The sequence below is a fragment of the Amphibalanus amphitrite genome, unplaced genomic scaffold, assembly GCF_019059575.1.
Source record: "Amphibalanus amphitrite isolate SeventyFive unplaced genomic scaffold, NRLGWU_Aamphi_draft 000597F_arrow, whole genome shotgun sequence".
Classification (NCBI taxonomy): Eukaryota; Metazoa; Arthropoda; class Thecostraca; order Balanomorpha; family Balanidae; genus Amphibalanus; species Amphibalanus amphitrite.
Genome location: NW_024882091.1, coordinates 128,628 through 146,707, shown reverse-complemented (window position 1 = coordinate 146,707; position 18,080 = coordinate 128,628). Strand labels below are relative to the sequence as shown.

Below are 18,080 nucleotides of genomic sequence, written 5' to 3'. Positions count from 1 at the left end.
CTTTTTGGTGAAATCTCCTGTGACCTTAGTGACGTCATAAATGAAGTCGCCTAACTTTAAGAATGGAATTGTGAATTCTGGGGTTTGCAAATATTGTATAAAATTGCGAATTCATGCGCTTGAGACAGCTTTAGATGGCTCCCGGCGCCAAAATAACAGTTTTCATATTTCCCAATTGATTAATAATCGTGAGGGTGCGTGACCGACCTGACTTCAGGTGACTCTTAATAAAAATACGAGATAGCTACATACAAGTTGTGAGGCCTCTGGGAGATAGTACTAACTACTAGATCATGCTTCATTCCCCGTTGAAAAGTCCCCTGGCACGAAGGGTGCTGCGACGTCGCGACATTTTGGGACCTTACAGAGGTTCACTTTTGACGTCATTGGTCAACGGCCTGACCTTAACCTTCGCACTTGTAGGAGGGTGTCGAACAGGCCTCCTACCCTCAGTTTTTCGCAAATAACTCGCGCAAAAAGCGGCTGATTGCGACGAAACTTTTAGTACCCTCGAGTTTATCAATATTACGCTTACCCTATAATTTTCATGACCTGACTCAAAAGAACTTTGACTTGTGACCTGTTTTCCGAGACCATGTTTGGCCGGAATCGCGTTTTGGCGTATTTCGAGTAGAGCGCGTTTTATTGTCTTTTTGTGGCTTTAAGCGATCAAACATGTGAAAGGATGTTGATCCCATGGATTCTAGTGGGTATCAAGGTCACGTGAAGGTCAGTCAGGTCACTGACCTTTGATGACCTTTGTTCACTCTTTCGAGTTCTACATGTTTCTAGAGTAGATTTTGGAGTTGATTTCGCATTTAGAAACCGTTTGAACATTTAAGAAGTAGTTTTGGTTCCCTCGTAGCATGTAGCCTGACCTGACCTGGCCCGACCTGGCCTAAATGCACGAAAACATCATCTGTGATCAAAACTAATTTGAAATCATAACTTAACTTCGTGATCAGCACCCTGCAAAACCCTATAACAGCTTCACTTTACGAAGCTCTAACAGGTCCCGATTCCCCGACTTTTGAGTTATATTGACCTATCAACAAATGACCTAGGACCTTAAAATTGGGTATTATCGGCCTCCTCTCGCCACGGGCAACACGCTCTTTTTCCTCGAAGCTCTAGCTCGATCAGGGGCTGAACGGCAAAGGGGTCCAACGGACCCTCCTCCCCCCTTTACGATAGACGCTGGCAAAACACCGATATGGGCGAGGGTGAAAATACAGCTGCTGTCATAAAAATTCAGCTTGAATCAAGGGTCAGGCTTGCCAAATTTCAGCTCTCGCAGCTATCAACAAAAATAGACATGTGGAGGCGGCACCCGCCTCCCCGCCCTCCCCCCTCTCCTCTCGGCCACTGCCAGCGAGGTTTTAAGCTACAAGTTACAAAGCATCATATCAAGATGACACACCCCAGCAGCCATATGCACTGAACAAAAACTTATTACCCACGCTAGTCTATCGGCACCATAGCACATGGTCGAGACTGTCGTCAGCCACGGACGCGCACTCGACCAACCCTCTGAGCCCGTTGACTGCGGGTGACCTTGACATGTCAAGCCTGATCGGCGGCCGGCCGCTGTCGTGCGGTCGTTACTCGTTAAACGCGGAAGGGAGGGTGACACAAAGTTCTACGTTATAGCTGACCTCTGACCTTTCCCTGCGCCCTGGTCACTGACCCCGCTCCATGTCGCTGGGCGGTGGCATGGCGGTGGAAACCGGTTCTAGCCTCTACACATGCCACCATTCTAACGCTCCCCTCCCCACGCTACTACGCGGCGTGGAGTACGCTCGTGCGTAACTGGGCGGAGCAAGGGATCACGCGATACAGGGGCGGAACTGGTTGCCCTCCCGCTCGCCGAGCGACCAACGACTAATACCCTGGAGAACCGTACATACAACATTCCCTCGAAACCTGAGCTGAGTAGGGCAAAATGGCCAATCCTAAGCCGTGAGACGTCTACCCTCTGTTGTATGCCGACTGACCCAGGCGACTCTATCACTGAATCCGGCGAGCGAGCGATAGCCCGTCGCAGCACCCACACTCCCTCTCCCCTCTCCACCCCCGTCCGCCCCCTCGCCCTCGCCGCCCCTCGCCCTCCCTCGCCGCCCGCCGCCGCCCCCTCGCCCGCCGCCCGCCGCCCGTCGCCGTCGCTGCCGCCGTCCGCCGTCAGTCAGTCGGAGACCGTCGAGGGGTGAGGGTACGGTGAGCTGTGGACGCTTGAAGTGTGTTGAACCGGACTGTGTGTGGCGATACAGCTGTCACTAGTGTCAAAGCTGTCAGACGGTGCGGTGCGGTCAGCGGTGGAGTGCCTCGTGTTGAGTGCGTGGACTTTTGGAGTTGTGTCGATTGGAGCGTGTTACGGAGTCAGAGTGGAAACTATTCGAGGTGACGTCTGCCGGTCATTGAGGTGAAGTGAGGTTGATCATCCGTTACTAAGGCAGCACCCTGTTGATTCAGGCAGAGGTGACGGCGCCACGGACGATTAGCGTGACCTCCGGTGACCCCTGGTGACCTCTGCGATGACGCAGCAGGGCGGCGGTCGGACCGGCTGGGCGAGAACGGACCCTGTCCGTGTTGGGGTCAGTCTGCCAGCGCGGGCGGTGGGCGGGGTCAACAATATGCCTTCCCGACCGGTCGGCTCCAGCCTGCCGGCCCCGGTGAGGGTCAGACAGGCGCCCGCCCCCGCCCCCGCTCCTACCGAACCCGAGGACGAGCTAGACCAGTTGCGGCGCGAGTTTCGGCGCCGGATCGGCAGCGACTCGGACGACGAGTTCGAGGCATTTGTCAGCAAGACCCAGCAGCGCTTCCAGCAGATGTTCGCAGACAGCGAGATGCAGGGAATGAAGAGCCTCCAAGGTCTGCAAGGGATGCGGCTGGGCCGGGACGATCCGTTCAGAGAGATCGGCGCTAAAAACGGCGGATCCCCATTAGCATCGAGTAAGGCGCGGCTGGCGGGGGCCAAGGACCTCCAACCGGCGCCGGCGCCGCTCAAGGACTCTGTCTCCCCGCGCCGCATCGGCGGACCCTCGCTGTTCGACAAGCAGAGTTCGCTGCTGGATGGCCGTAGTTCTCTGCTGAACGGCTCGTCTCTGTTGGACGGGAAATCCCTGCTCGATGGAAGGTCCATGCTGGACGGTTCGTCTCTGCTGGGCGGCAGGTCACTGCTGACCAGCCGTCTGGGAAGGTCGGAGGACAGCCCAGGTCTGAGTGACGCTCTGGTGAGTCGCTCCGGCGGCGGTCCGCTATCGATGCCGTCCCGTCTGCCGTCCGGCGTGCAGCAGACGTTCCAGTCGTCCTCCACGAGCACGACGGTGACTTCGAGCGGCGGCTGGGGTCAGCCGAGCGTGACCCGGGTCACTCGACAGCAGCAGCAGGAGCACACTCACAGCGACGGCTCGGAGGTCCGCCAGCAGCGCGCGCACAAGACCGAGGCTGCCACGGTGACCCAGCGCGGAGGTCGTACACATGTGGACGCCCAGCGACAGGAGCTCTCGCACGACCGGGCCGTTCACGTACGTCCGGACGGCGCGGCGCACGTTACAGAAGAGGTGGCCGCGTCGGGAGGCTCCCGGCGTGGTGTGTACGAGGCCAGCGACAACGGACCGCGCCAGGTCTCGCTGAGCGGTAACGACTACAACGTGCGCGCCCAGCTTGGGGTGCGTCAGGCCCTGGGCGGCGGCGGAGGAGACGGTCAGATGGTGCCGCTGGAGGGGGTCAGCGGGCCGCTCTGGAGGTTCTTCGACGCCGGCCCGCTGATCCAGCCGCCAGGGATGCGACTCAAGTACAAGATCAACGTGCAGGCGTCTCAGAGCTCCTTCACTTGCCTCGACGGCGAGCTGCCAAAGTGAGTACAGAGTCCTATCAACCTCCCCATCGCGCTATCACAAAGATGATGTATGCTTGATAAGACTTAGCTAGGAATGCACTGCCATTGATAAGGACATGATTCCCGTACTTCAGTATTAGTCACAGTCACAGTCACAGTATCAGTACCCGAGTTTTGCCCATGTGCTGACTAGTGACTGACTCAGCTGATGCGTCTTCAAATCCAACTTCCTAGCCGAGCTGTATACATGGAGCCGGCGAGCGCGTCTGAAATTGAATCCCATTCTTCTCCCTCTGGCGTTACTCCAAGGTCGTCGCCGTGGTTGGTGTGTTTGAACTCAGATGTGTGACCTTCCATTCAGCCTCGGGTCTGCGGCCGAAGCTCAGACAGGCTCTAATTGTTTGGCGCTCCATGAGCTAATGGATCGAATCTCATTGATTCTTTGTTCTGTCTCTTCACGGGCGCGCCCGTCATGGCATCCATCACCGCCCACACTCAAAGACAAATTATTTTCATTTGCGCCAGCTGTGTAGGTCGGAATACCATCACAGTGTAATGGGATCCACCCAGCGAGCCGAATGGCCGATACTGAGCACCAACAACAAACAGATCAGCCCGGTCACTGCGGGGCTTCTCATGCTGGCCATCGTGCTACCGTCCACAGCATATCAGCTGAGCTAGGAGGCGTGCTGTGAGCTACTGTGGCAGTTCAGCGCTACCCTCGCCACATAGCGCTCAAAGTCACCGACGCGCGTGGTGCGAGTTTCACAAACACGCCAGCTCAGACTCTGACGTCACCACGATGACGCCAGATCCAGTCCGACGAACCACGAACCTAAGCACAGCTGCTGACTTTAGTTTACCACGCCACGAGCCGACACGATCTGACCGACCAGCACGTGACCGGTGGCACGTGTGGTCGTGTGGAGGTCGAGCCGGGGAGGGGGCGTGGCGTGGTGTCTGTGGTAAAGGGAGGGGTGGCGGAGGGGGAGGGAGGGGTTCATGGCTACTGGTCGGTGGAGTGGTAGCCAGTAAAGTCACGTACGCGGATGTATGGGCGGAGCGCTGCTACTGCGCGCTGGGGTCACGTCATCTCACGCCCGGGATAGTGTTCCTCCACCCAATCCACCGAGGGGACCTGCTGAGGCTCCCACTGACACAGCTTCTTGCTCGTGCACCCCAAGAAGAGGCTGTGGGTGTGAACGGTAGCCGCCTCCCAGCACTCGCTTTCGAGCTGCTGACGGCTGAAGAAGGCGCACTGTCATTCGTCAGAGACTGGGCTTTGCTATGGTTCATGTCAATTTTTTTCGGGTAAGCGTTGCAGTGGAAACGCCATGGCCCATAGTACCTATCTTTACTCCGTGCCGTATATCACTCGGCCCTTTCGCACCTCTTCGTTATCTTCCTGCCTTCTCCGGTTATTTAGTGCTGGTTCGTCGCCCTCCTCGGCCCTTTGTTTGCCCTCACGTAAGGCCACTGTGTCCGGTTATCTGGGGCCACATCTGGTCCATCGCCCCAGGGCTAACTTACGCACACCTGGCCCATGATCCGCTGCGTCACTTACGAGTCACGTTCGGAACGGTCCGCCGTGCTCCGGGCGGTGGGCCGTGGGTGGTGGGCGGTCAGTTGTAACCGGCGGGCGGTGGTCTGTAAGCGACGGGTGGCGGCACGCCCTCACACCAGCGCCTAAATACCGACCACAATACCAAACAACACCCTCACCCAGCAGGTCACCAAGCCGGCCGCCCCCGCAGCACAGCACAGGTCCCGTCGCTCCGGGTGAAAGGGCGGACTGGGAATAGGCAGAGACGAGCTCAGAACGGGGTGTTGTTTGTCGGCCTGTCGGGAATTTCATCCTTCCGCCTACCATCTCTGCTGGCTTATGCATACCGAACAGGGATTTAATCGCCTTCGGGGCTCAAACGGGGTAGGCATTACCGAAAGCAGGTTTGGTTTTCGATTATCCAGCTTGAAAGGATGCATATAAATGACAGGTCGTAATAAGTGAATCAAATCTTCAGAGTAAAATGGAATCTCCTAAAAGCAATGATTTTAGTGTCTTGAGCCTGCTCTTAGATCGACGTGCTCTTATGTCTTCCACTGTGAAGATGCGCCGCTTTGAGCAGCCGAGCTACATATCCCCGTCTGTCCCGGTACTGCGCCGAACCCAGACAAACCTGAGCTGCGACCCAGCGTCTCCAAACAGCCATCGCTCTCTGTCACCGACCGACAGCCCCGCCGCTCTCCCTCCTCTCTTCCTCTCTCCGCTGACGTCAGACAACACTCGCGCCGTCCAAACGGCCCTCTGCCAGTCCGCCGGTGGTCTAATACGGAACCAGTCATTGACGTTATTTCCGTCACCGATTTGGCTGAGCAGACCGTGGCAGAGGCCAGAGACGGGATCGGATGAGTGCCTTCACACCGCCGTCCGAAAAGAGCCAATATGACCCCTCTCTTGCACGCTCGCTGCTGCCGCTGTGTTGACCTCGGCAGCCGTAGCTGCCCTCGGCTCCGCGGCTGACAGCCAAATGGCTCCACTCTGCCGGTATATGGCGCTGGTAACAGACCGCCGAATGGTGCCGTTATGCCACCGATGACGGGCGAGAGAGGCCCGCCCGCAAACACTGCGAGGTTAATGCGCCTGCTGATTCGTTGGGAGGATCTCTAAATTCCGCTGCACGGGCATTACGTTTAATTATGGCCATTCGTCTCAGCTATTCAAGTGCCGAAAGCTCGACGGGCGTGACTCATCATTTTGCAATGGTTCCTCCGTCAACATTTTTCTATGACGTAAAGTGGGCTTTACGGCGACTATCCGAAATCTGGCGGCTCGGCATGCCTTTCCTACATTTCGTACAGCAGCATGCTCAAACGACCTGAATAACGCATCAGTATTCGTAAAAAATAGATAGATAAATAAATAAAGCAATGTTATAATTCGAAGCTTTTTGCTTACGGATTGCAGTTCTGTTTTCTTACCCTCCTGTTAGCTGTTCCAAATTCCTCTCAACATTCACTCCACACCCACCAAATCACTTCCCTCCCCCGTCCTTATATCACCTTTGACCCACCATTCCGTTCCTCCTGCCTTAGGGGCTGTTTACCCATCGGCACGCGTATATCTCACCGAGGTCACGCGGCGCATCCTTCAACCGCAGCCCTCTAATGTATGCGCGTTCCCGGGAAGCCGGCTAATTTCCATTGGAGAGGCCCCGCCGAACCTGCTGAGAGCGAGTGTTTGTGACGGAACTGCGAATGGCGGAGCTGCGGGGATTGTGGTGGTGGGCCCGTCTTGATTGAGAATGGCGTGTGGAGCGGGTATTGTTTTGGAATTGGTTCCTTATATGGCCCGAAAAGCATGTGGATTATAAGGGAGTGAGGAACAGTAGATACAATTGTTGATAAGTAATAATTTTATATCTGCCAGCTGATATCTGACATCTTGAATAGCATTATTGAACATGCAAAATGGCTTCGACATACCTGTGGTCAATTTTAAGCGGATCAAACACTGAGTTACGGGAAAAATATTCGAATCTCTCGGCATCACTAATTTTCAAATTCCAATGTGCATTCATATATCGATTTTCGCATTATCTATCATGATTGATGTATAAGTATAGTTGCTGATGTTAATGATTCTTGCTTAATTAAAACCTCACATGAATATTTCTCTATCTTTTTTCGTTCCGTCAAATGGAAAATAAATGTCCTTTTGCTTCACAGAGATATCTTGCATTCGGGAGGTCAGAGTCAGAGTTTGATTGAATGGGATTGTTTATATGTCCGTAAAATTTGCATGCTGCCGCCCTCACCGTTGTTTGGACAGCCATTGAATGGCCAACAGCCATAACCTCCTTCCGGTCAATAGCTTCTCATCTCAGCCGTGCAGTTATAGGGTGAGTCCAGCCTGCCACTCACGATACAGCGGAAATCACGGATATTTACTGCAACTTCAATCACAGCACCACTTCAGCGTGCAGCTCGGACTCTGCACCGGAAACTGTTGATGCTAATCTAATCGATTGCTCAAATGCATCTAACGTCAGATCAAAGCCTTATATGGCTTGGGACTCCTCTAGCATGTTTTTTCCTTGAATGCTGGCATCAAGCTCAACGTGATGACGTAGCGAAGCGAATGGTTTATATCCTTGAGAATATCTAAAGGTGAATAAATTCATATCCCTCTCGTGTCCAGCAGAGCTGAAGTGAAGTAGCCAATCACTTCCCTGGCGGGATACGTGTCGGGCACGCCCTTCTAACGAATCAATAAGGCGGCCACCCTGCCACCGCCGCCGCCGTGTCCATGCCACAGGGCGTGGTGGGCCGGTGTAGCTGTTGCCATGGCGCCCACCAAGGCAAATTCGAACGGTGTTGTTGGCCAGGATCTAAAAACATGCAGTCACTCTGAAACCCTGAGATTCAGCGTTAATTGTTCTAAAGCGCTTAAAATAGTGCGCAATATTTCAGAAAGGTCTGTCTTAACTCTTACCTCACATTTCATATCGATAGGCTGCCTGCCTGTGACGCTAAAGCTAACTTTGTCAAGTTTATTATATGACCAGATAAGCACTTATCTTATATCATACATGTGCTCTGGTTCCAACTTCCAACCACTGGGATGTGGCCTTGTCGCCTTCTTGCTTCTTAACGACTCTGTTATTCAGGTCAGTCAGTCGTCAAACGGTTTTGATTGGCTATTGCCTCCATGCAGTAGTATAGAACCCAATGCTAATTAGTCAGGTTCTTAATCCATTCTCTATGTGGCTGATAATGGGATGGGACGGGTCGCCATCATCATTGTCAGATTAACCACGGGATAGGTAGGTATCCATGCACAATTTTAAATTGCAGCATTGGAAGTGATGTTTTCACTTCATGTTGATCGATTTCTGTAAAACTGCTTCTTATCGACATATGAATAAGCGTGTTTAGAGTCCACACAAACAAGCATGCTGCAAAAACGTAAGTGTGGCAGATACGAGATAAAGCCGTCTGGCGACCCAAGCACTTCGATAATAATAATCTTATCAGCTTCTTGTGGTGCCTGCATGTTTTCGCTTATAATTATCATCCCGCTTGAACCACTGTACGGTTATGAAAAAAAAAAACGGAATCTCTCTCATCCCATCCTTCAGGTGACCTTGTCACCCACGTCACAACAGTCGTCGGCCGTGTCGCATTTGGTCTGGTTCATGGCGTCAAAAAACATATCACCATAGTAATAGGGAGGAGAGATTCAAGACGGAAAGGCTGCGGGATTCGCGTCTTATTATTAGTTAACAAAGACGACGTTCCTCTGAACCAACATTTGTTATGATGATTAGCGTCCTTCAGTGAAATGCTACCTTTTTATGGCCGATGACTGATAGGCATTAAAGTAAGCGCTGTTGCGTTCAAGCCCTTAAATAGACTTTTTAACCAAGCATTTGCCTTATATACGATTATGATGTGTCTCTCAATCTGTATTTATGAGATCGCGAAGTGGATGTGTTATGCATATGCAGTACGCAGGCATTGCGGCACAGCATGCTTACAGGGGCTTATCGCTAGTGACATCTAGCGGCAAAAACTGAACACAGTCAATGGATAGGTAGTAGGTACCTACTCCGCGACGGATTAGCCCCGATTAGGTGCGTGTTCTTTAACGTTTTACGACGCACCAAACTTATTAAATGCATCCTAGATCAGCTAAAACTGAAGAACATAAGCACTTCCCGAATTTTAGCGTCATATTGTCAGACTCGACAGCACGGATTGACCACTCACAGCCCCATTCATAACATCCTCTTTCCCAGCCACCGCGCCGACGCAATAATACACCACGCAACCCGTCCATAGCTAGGACAGGGCCCCGACCCAGGGCAGCCCAGGAGGCGCGCCATGCCAGGAGACACCGTTTACCTCGCCGACAGACAGTTGCTGGCTCTCGCTTGGCAGTTGGCACCGTCAAACGGTCCCGAGTTCAAAGTCGAGGTCAGTGGGAGTGACATGACTGGGGCTCACAAACCTGGATTGTTTGGGTGGTAGTCTTTCCCTAAAGCCTCGTTTCTGTTAGTCCAAACTGGTCTCCTTTCTCTAGAATTGTCATGGATGTAAGAGATGGCGTGTAAGAGATATAGAGCCCATATCGCGAAAAATCATGGGGGGGGGGGGTCCGTTCGACCCCCCCCCCCTATACGGGCGACTTAAAAACAAGATGGCGTGGCTCTGTCATCCAGCTAACAAATAGGCCAAGCTCTGAGACAGTGTGTTTACTCTCACGTTCGGTATGAATACGCAGACAGCTGGGACCCGGGTGTAACCGCTGTGAGACCCAGGTGCAGGTTTACTCGACTGGTGTGTGTACGGTGAGGTGGCGCGGCGGCATGCGGGGTTTACACAGCGTGTGGCCTTCACGCAGTAGGTATGATATCACGGCAGCCTGTAGCAGAGAAGATAACGACCGCAGAGGTCGGTCGCAGAGGCCGCAGAGGTCGGTTGTCTGCCGTCTCTCCAACCGTAATCGCCGACCTCCCGTTCCGCTCCCATCGCGAACTCTGTTCGTCGCGTGGGTCCACCGCAGCCTCTGACTCAGCCTTCCTGGACTTTAGTGCTACATTGTCACACTCCGCTGACAGGCTGCGCAGAAAGACTGGCAATGTTGCGAGAATGGCAGCATTGTCTCGGTCATGCTGCACGTGCTGCCACTGCCATGTTTCACGCGCTGCTAGACGGAGCCTGTCATCATCTGAGGGACACTATAGGTGCTCCTGACAGTCGTGCTCGACGTGCCTGTGACTACGTACAGTGACCGTAGGCCGTGGGGCCCCCGAGCGACATACCACGACCTTTGGACAGATTCCTGTGAGCGGGCTCGCTGCCAAAGGTCCCGAGATGACGTCCGTTGGCGGCGCCAGACTTGCGTCCCATGGGACTTGCAGCGCCGCGGGGAGTGATGAGTGATGGGCGATAGGCTATAGGTACTGCTGCTTATCTGGTAGCTTGAGAATTGAACCTTGATCACACGCAGGCGCGCTTTATGGTTGATAAAGACGCCGCACGAATTTCTGAACGAGACCTTGAGACGGCCACCAATTCATCAGCCGAAAACCAGGGCATTGGTTGTATCTTGATGCTGCGCCAAAGTCCATCTGTCTTTCTCGCCCTTCTAAATCAAGTCTTCCTTGTTGACTGCTGCGGCTGCTCACTCTCATTGAAGCCAGCCAGCCCTCTCATGCTGTCCCGCCCTCCTAGTCAGACGGTACCCCGATGTGTTTACGGCGTAGTCTGACGGCCGATCTACGTCACCGTCCGATTGACGAACCGCCCTGGGCCGAACGGACGGACGAGTCACCCCCTCCCCCGTCTGCCCCCCCCCCCCGGGTCTGCCCAGCTGGCCGCACCTCGGCACTGACGTCATACCACACAGACATACACACACAGGTGCGGCCCCGTCGGCTCACCACACCTTTCGGTGTATTTAGTGATTGATTGGTTGGGAAACGAGTTTGGTTGTGAAACGCGTCAATACTGCTTGGTAGGACTGATTGTTTTGTACGCTTCTTTCCTCCTAAAATGTTGTGTTTTTAGCTTAGCTGCTCCTTTATATTTTTTCCAGTCCCAATTTGTCCCCACAATTCCCTTTGTTACTCTAATTCTCGTTTTATGTAGCCCCGTTTATTTTATTATCCTGGCCGCCGGGTCGTCGACTCGCGGCCTCTCCATCATTGTCCATTGTCCGGCCCGTCTGTCGTTTTTACCAGAGCTCCGCGGCGCCGGAAAGTCGTTGTTTGATGTGGGACGCGTGTCGGCGCGAGGCGCCGCGCGGCGGAAGCCCTGTTCCACTGTTGTGCTCTGTCTCGCCCACGAGCGCCTCCGCCACCTCCGGCCTGTGCGGCTTCCGAGCGAAGTTCGTCGAAGCTATCAGCGCACAGTGGACCAGTTTTTCTGAGCGTGACGTCACGGAACAGCGTCATTTTGTGACGTCATCGTTGGTGGGCTGCTGCCGCCGCGGCCGGTTACACCCATCAAGCCAGTTAAGGCAGGCGGGACGGATATCAGGCAACCACTCACACCACGGCGGTGCAAGGAAGCCGCGCTACGTCAAAGCTGTCTGATGCCTCACCACGGCTCAGCCTGGATACGGCTCGATGGCAGATCTGCATTCGATCGAATAATTAATCTGAACTTTCTTTTATCCTCGGAATGATTACGGAAGTGCTGTTGTCACATCAAAGTGATTTATTAACCGTGCCAGCCGCAGTGATATCCAAGTCCAAGTGTTATGTAGATAGAGCTTGTTTTGACCAGTCGGAGCACTCCATATAGCGTCAGCTGTGTCTATCACCAGTCTCTCCCAGCCCCGAATCCTGATAACTAGGCTGCCTTCTGACACGCCTACCGTCTGCTCTGTTTGGCAGGATCACGGGTAACCAGATCGCCTTCGAGGACTCCTACGGCTCAGAGTCTGAGTCGGACGACGACGATGACTTCACGCCAGCGCTGGCCGGCGGCTCGCGGTCGGGTCAGCTGGGCTGGACCGGCCGGCCGGCGCTGGGCGGCTCACCTCGCACCGCTCAGCGTCAGCTGGGCTGGTCCAACAAACCAGCGCTGCCGTGGCGGCCTCCCAGCCGGGCTGGCTCGGCGGAGCCCCCTCCGCGGGTGGAGATCACTGAGGTCCCCGCGGAGCCGGCCTCCGAGCGGCCCCTGCGGCGCCACCGGCCGCTCTGTCGCCTCCGGCCGTCCGGGTCACCGCCAGGGGCGGACCCAGGCTCGGCTGCGGGGGCGGCGCCGGCGGCAGCCCTGCCGTGGCGGTCGGTCGCGCGGCCGCCGTCACTGGCGCCCTCAGAAGCGCCCTCAGTAGAGTCTGAGAGTGACCTGGAACAGAGCGAGGTGGACTTTGAGCAGTTGGAGCGGCAGCGGCGCGAGCGGCTCAGAAAGATCGCTAACGAGCTGCTCACCACGGAGAGGAAATATGTTCAGGAGCTGCACCTCATAGACCAGGTGAGTTGACATCGATAGCGCTGCCCATTTCGGCCGAGTGGTTTTCCCCCTTTTTAGACCCGAGTGTACCCGAAGACAACAACGTCCCTGATGTTACTGCATTCCCTCAATTAGCGAATTCGTCTTTTCACTCTCACGCTAGCCCTATCAGGCTGTCATCTCAAGCGGTGTCTCATGCCATGTAGCAAAGGCGGTTTAATAGCGCAGCTGCATGACATGGTATGTTTGTCAGCGAGGCGATGTCGAGGTCAGGTCTATCTGAGATCTCGATGCTCTTTCGCAACACGCACTCGGGCGTTTATTGCGTGCAGCCGACAACAAAACTCGTCCGTGGAAAAAACATCCGATGTCTCGTGTTGATATACGGCTCGTAGCGTGGGCTATAACACAAACAGGAATAGTTAGAGGAAAACAACATGCGACGAGTTTGTCGTGTGGTGGCCTGAATCGAACCATGTGGAAAAGTATAACAATGGTCCGTATTTCAACACGACCGAAACAAATTCTATTGTGCCCATCTCATTAAACATTCGTTACAAAAATATAACCTACCTATTATGCTCAATGCCCATCAGGAGTATGCTTAACCTATAATAAATCTCGTGATGTGTAGTTCTTCTATTGTGCAGGCTTATTTCATCCACACTAACAATCGCACGGCCCTTGTCTTTCTTGTCCTAAAGACCGCCCCACACTGGACCTCGCATGCGGGTTGCGAGTTTTTGGGTTTTGCGGTTTCTTCAAAATCAAATAATATAATCTAAGCTGAGAGACCCACACTACCATCTAACAAGCTAGTCTGCATGTTTTTAGCTTGCGAGCGACCTTGCATCGCATTCCAAAAGTTAAATTTGAGTCAATTTTCGATTTTCCTCGCAGCGAGGTCTGCGAGTTCTGCGAGGTTTGCGGGTTTTTCGTTGAAGTCGAATTTTGGTTCGTTGCGCTAGTGTTGCGACTACATGTAAGTTCCTGAAGGTGTACAGGCTTCACTGCATTCATGAAGTTGCCATAAGGGAACGGTCTAATCACTCTGTGAATTAGTATTATGCCCGCAAACTCAAAACCCGCAAACTCGCAACCCGCATGCGAGTTCCAGTGTGGGGCGGCCTTAAGAGCCGAGCTTGAACGTTTACACTGATGCTCAGTTTGTTGTCTGTGGTCCGAACTATACACTCGACGACTGGTGTGGCCCTGATGGCTGGTATAGCTGGTCACGGCGATAAATAGACGGTTCTTTAGATAGGATTATCTTAGTGTGGCCACAAGAGAAAGTGACCGGTTGAAAGGAACAGAAAAAGCGATAGTGATAAATTTATAGGTTTACCTGCCTAGCTTAGGTAGTGCGCGAACGCAGGAAAGCTAGTCCAGGGACTACTAGCGGACCGATAATCCATAGTCCGATTCTTAACTTGTATTACTCTATTTTGTGATCAAATTCAGTGTGTACTATTTAACCCGCGCACCGACGGGGGTCTGCGCCAACTTAGTACCGACGGGGGGGGGGCGGATGACCGCCCCCCCCTGAGATCTCGAGAACGAAGCAAGATAGCGACAAGCGGTAAACGGCATCGGATACGCACGGACAAGGTCTACAATTTTTACAAAGGTCATTTTCAGGTCAGGTCAAAGATGACGTCACAGGGGTCGAAAAAGTCAAAATGGCGGCGCTAGATATGGAGAGGGTTTTTCTCGAATAACTTTCGAAGTAGTCAAGATAGGAACAAACTAAGGGCATCATTGTGATCCTCTCGTCAATCCGCATCGAATGATATGTATGTTGACCTCGAAAGGTCAAGGTCAAAGGTTGACCTCAGGTCACGTGACCTCGAGGTCATCATGTATATCATTCGATGCGTCTTGATGAGCTGAACACAATGAGACCATCCGCGCGGCTGTATCTTGTTCCTGTAAGGAGTTATTGGCAAAAAACCTTTGGTGACCTTTGATGACGTCACATGACCTTACAGCTGCCCAACAGCAAAACAGACCTCAAGGTAGTGAAGGTTGATCGTATGTGAAGTCATGTATGGTATATGGGGCCATTCCGACCCGTTTTAGTGGTAAAAACAGGGAGTTGATTTTTCCCCCATTGACTTATAATGGGGAGGTCGCGAAATTGACCTGACCTTAGGTCACCGACATCAAAATTCCGAGATATACAAATTGTAGCTACTAATGACCTAATAACATCCTGCGACTTTCAAAGGCCTCCGACATCTACTGTAGCTCTGGCACGGTGACAAAGTTGCAAAAAAGTGACTTGAGGTTGGGTCATTCAAAGTGACCTGGTGACCTGACCTTAAAAGTTAGGAGGTTCAAACTTGCACACCATGTGTAAAATTGATGAGAGAATAGTCATACCAAATTTCGCGGCGCTACGCGCCGCGGTTTTCCCGCTATCCGCGAAAAACCTCAGGGGGGGGGGGGGCGGATATCCGCCCCCCCCGTCGGTGCGCGGGTTAAATGCCAATTTATCATCCTGACTATCCTGATATTTCTGGCGGCTGATGATTTGCATACCGATTGCATCTTCCCGTCTATGGTCTGAGAGAGACATGTTAAGTACTAACATTCAAGTAAAAAGGACACAGAGCAGCGCAATGGTGGCTGCATGCGCTGCTCTGAGCCCCGATACCCGCAGCCGATGACCGTCTCCTTCCCTTCCCAGATCTTCCGGCGTCGGGTGGAGGAGGAGAACCGCAAGCAGCACCTGTTCAACAATGACGTCACCACGCAGATGTTCCTCAACATCCAGTCGATCCACCAGTTCCACCGGGACCACCTCCTGCAGGAGCTGGAGGCCCGGCTCAAGGACTGGGACAGCAACCCCAGGATAGGTGAGCACTCGGGATCTCATAGACTTGGGACTGGGCTGTCCGAGAACGTGTGCATGCGGTCATGAGAACCAAAATGTTCCTGGCCGTGTTGCGATTTAGGTCGCATGTTGTGGAGCACCTGGGATCGCCAAACATGACGTCTGTTTGCTCGGGCTGAGCTTATGGTTTGACCGGAATGTTAGTCAAAGGACATAGTCCCAACAAACATGACCAAATGACCAGCATCCCACGAATTGGAACATCAGTCGGATCCTCGTCATAGTTCCCATCCAATACGCCATCTGCTGCTGTGGTTATGACGACTGCGGCGATATCACGACCACAGAGCTATCCGCCGCCGCCTGCGGGAACATTGGAGCACATTACACGAGTTACGCCACCATTTGGTGAGCTCACCATGACATGTCCACCGTCCGTCTGGCGTCTGTCCGGCGCGGTGGACCGGAAACAGCCGTCGCCGCAGACGTCTATCCGCGTCCGCCGGTCGGGGACAGACGAGCGTGGGTGATGATCGTCATGTTTTCCTTGTTTCGTGGTGGTCTGGGATTGATGGCGCGCAGCATTGAGGCAGACCAATTGAGATGATACAAGTGATGCGGCAGAAGTGGCTCCGAGGCCGTTTGGTGCTCAGCTGAATTAAAATTGTGACAAAAAACAAGTTTGTTAAGGGTAGCAGTGAGACTATCAGAAACCATCGGGTCACCGAATTAACGATGCTATTAATCCGTTCAATTAAAACACTATACATAATCGGCAAGAATGGCTGGTTGTTGCGGTACCTTGTCGTTTACTAAGCGAAACATTTATACAACTCTGAAACCCATTAATCCTTTTTATCTAGGAGCCATTAGTGCAGCTAAACCAAGCCACGGGAAAGCTTTAGCTGGAAAGAGGTGGTAAGAGAGCGTTCATGCTACGAAGAGGGAGTGTAGCGGAGACCGGAGCAGGATTGTTTAGCTGCAGAAGATAAGACGGCCTCCCCTCGCTGCGGTTTGTTGAAGGTCGTTTTTGCTCCCTCAGCCGTCTCCGCTAACTGGATTTGCAGTTTCTCAGGCTCGCTCCCTCCGCCGTCGCTGCCGCCCAGACCCGCCGGTCACCCTCCACCATTCCGTCCAGCCGGGTCCCCCACGTTCCAGCCAGTCAGCTCGTGGCCGAGCCGAGACCGGCGGCGGAGCGTGTCGTCGGCAATGACCGAAATGACGGGCAGTGGGCCAAGGTCCAGCCGGCGGCGACCGCAATGAGCGCCCGCGGCCGGGGAGTCGGGGTGCAGGGGAAGCAGAGGGGTGAAGGGCTATCGCGCCGTGCAAATCAAACGGGATGATAGCTAAAGTGGCCGGTGCAGGGTGGTCTGACTATGAGAGCTACTCCGGCTGTTGATTGACCGTGATGCTGAGCATCACGGCTTATCAAGCTTTAGATGGATTTAACGTCACAGCAAGGGTGTTCCCTTCATCATCAACTGCTTGACGTGATTCTGTGTACCATTCTTGAACTTTGATCCTGATACTCTCTTCGCCTGGCCCGCATTCCTCCATGTCATGTTCTTCTCTTTGCGGCGTCTCTGTCTCACTGCCCTGGCCCTAAGGCGGTGGTATGTAGTTCGCTGTCAACTTACCATGTGTTTGTGCTCTGTGCTCTGCAACTTCCTAATCATACCAAGCAGACGATTGCAGCCTGTAGGGAAATGCCACATGCTGCGTGCGCCAGTTTAGTGCTGCGCGGGACGGCCGTCACATGTGCCACTCAAAACTGTCACAAGTCACGTGCGACAGCGCCAGGGTCGCCGCCTCTGCACGTGTGGCCTTCTGACAGCTCTCAAACAACCCTCGTCAGCCGGGACACTGCACGGGACACTGGTCTGATCATTGCTCTGGACACTGGTCTGATCATTGCAGGCCGTCCGGCAGCCCGTCTTCGGCTCCCCAGATCCGCCGCTGCCGACTCGGCTGACTAGCGTGACGCAATGGCCTACGCAGAAGAACGGTCGGACGATTATGCGTTTATCAGATGACCCTCCACGCATTCAGTGTGCGTAGGAGTTCCTAGAATATTCGGTCATGGTTCTGGATCAGCGTGTAACGGTAGCCCCTTCTTCTGAACATTTCTTCGAAAAACGGCTGGTGGACCCTTCTGAACTTGGAATCGTTTCGTCGTTCGAATGCAGAAGGTTTAGTCACTGCCACGCAAGTTAAGCCATAGAGATACACTTATTCACAAGAATTTCTGCCACGGTCGCTTGCGCACCACGATCGTCTGAGCTTGGATCACAGTGCAGCGGGATGATTGGCATTGAAGTGGGTTTAAATTGTCTTTTATCCAGCCACTACCTAGAGAAGAAGAGATATCGAAGAGGGTCAGGGAGGGGCGGAATAGGCTATATGATATGTGCTCTGATACTGTAGGAGTAGATACTCTGTTAC

The 18,080-nt window shown here is 53.5% G+C and overlaps 1 protein-coding gene across 1 annotated transcript in view; it reads left to right on the top strand.

The window, feature by feature from the left end:
• The first annotated feature begins 2,166 nt into the window (after positions 1-2,166).
• LOC122394549 (FYVE, RhoGEF and PH domain-containing protein 1-like) overlaps positions 2,167-18,080 on the top strand; it is a 33,169-nt gene continuing 17,255 nt past the window's right edge. The window contains exons 1-3 of the mRNA XM_043391506.1: positions 2,167-3,856; positions 12,241-12,823; positions 15,492-15,660. Coding sequence (XP_043247441.1) covers positions 2,532-3,856; positions 12,241-12,823; positions 15,492-15,660 — 2,077 coding nt within the window. The 5' untranslated portion in view covers positions 2,167-2,531. The remainder of the gene's footprint in view (positions 3,857-12,240; positions 12,824-15,491; positions 15,661-18,080) is intronic.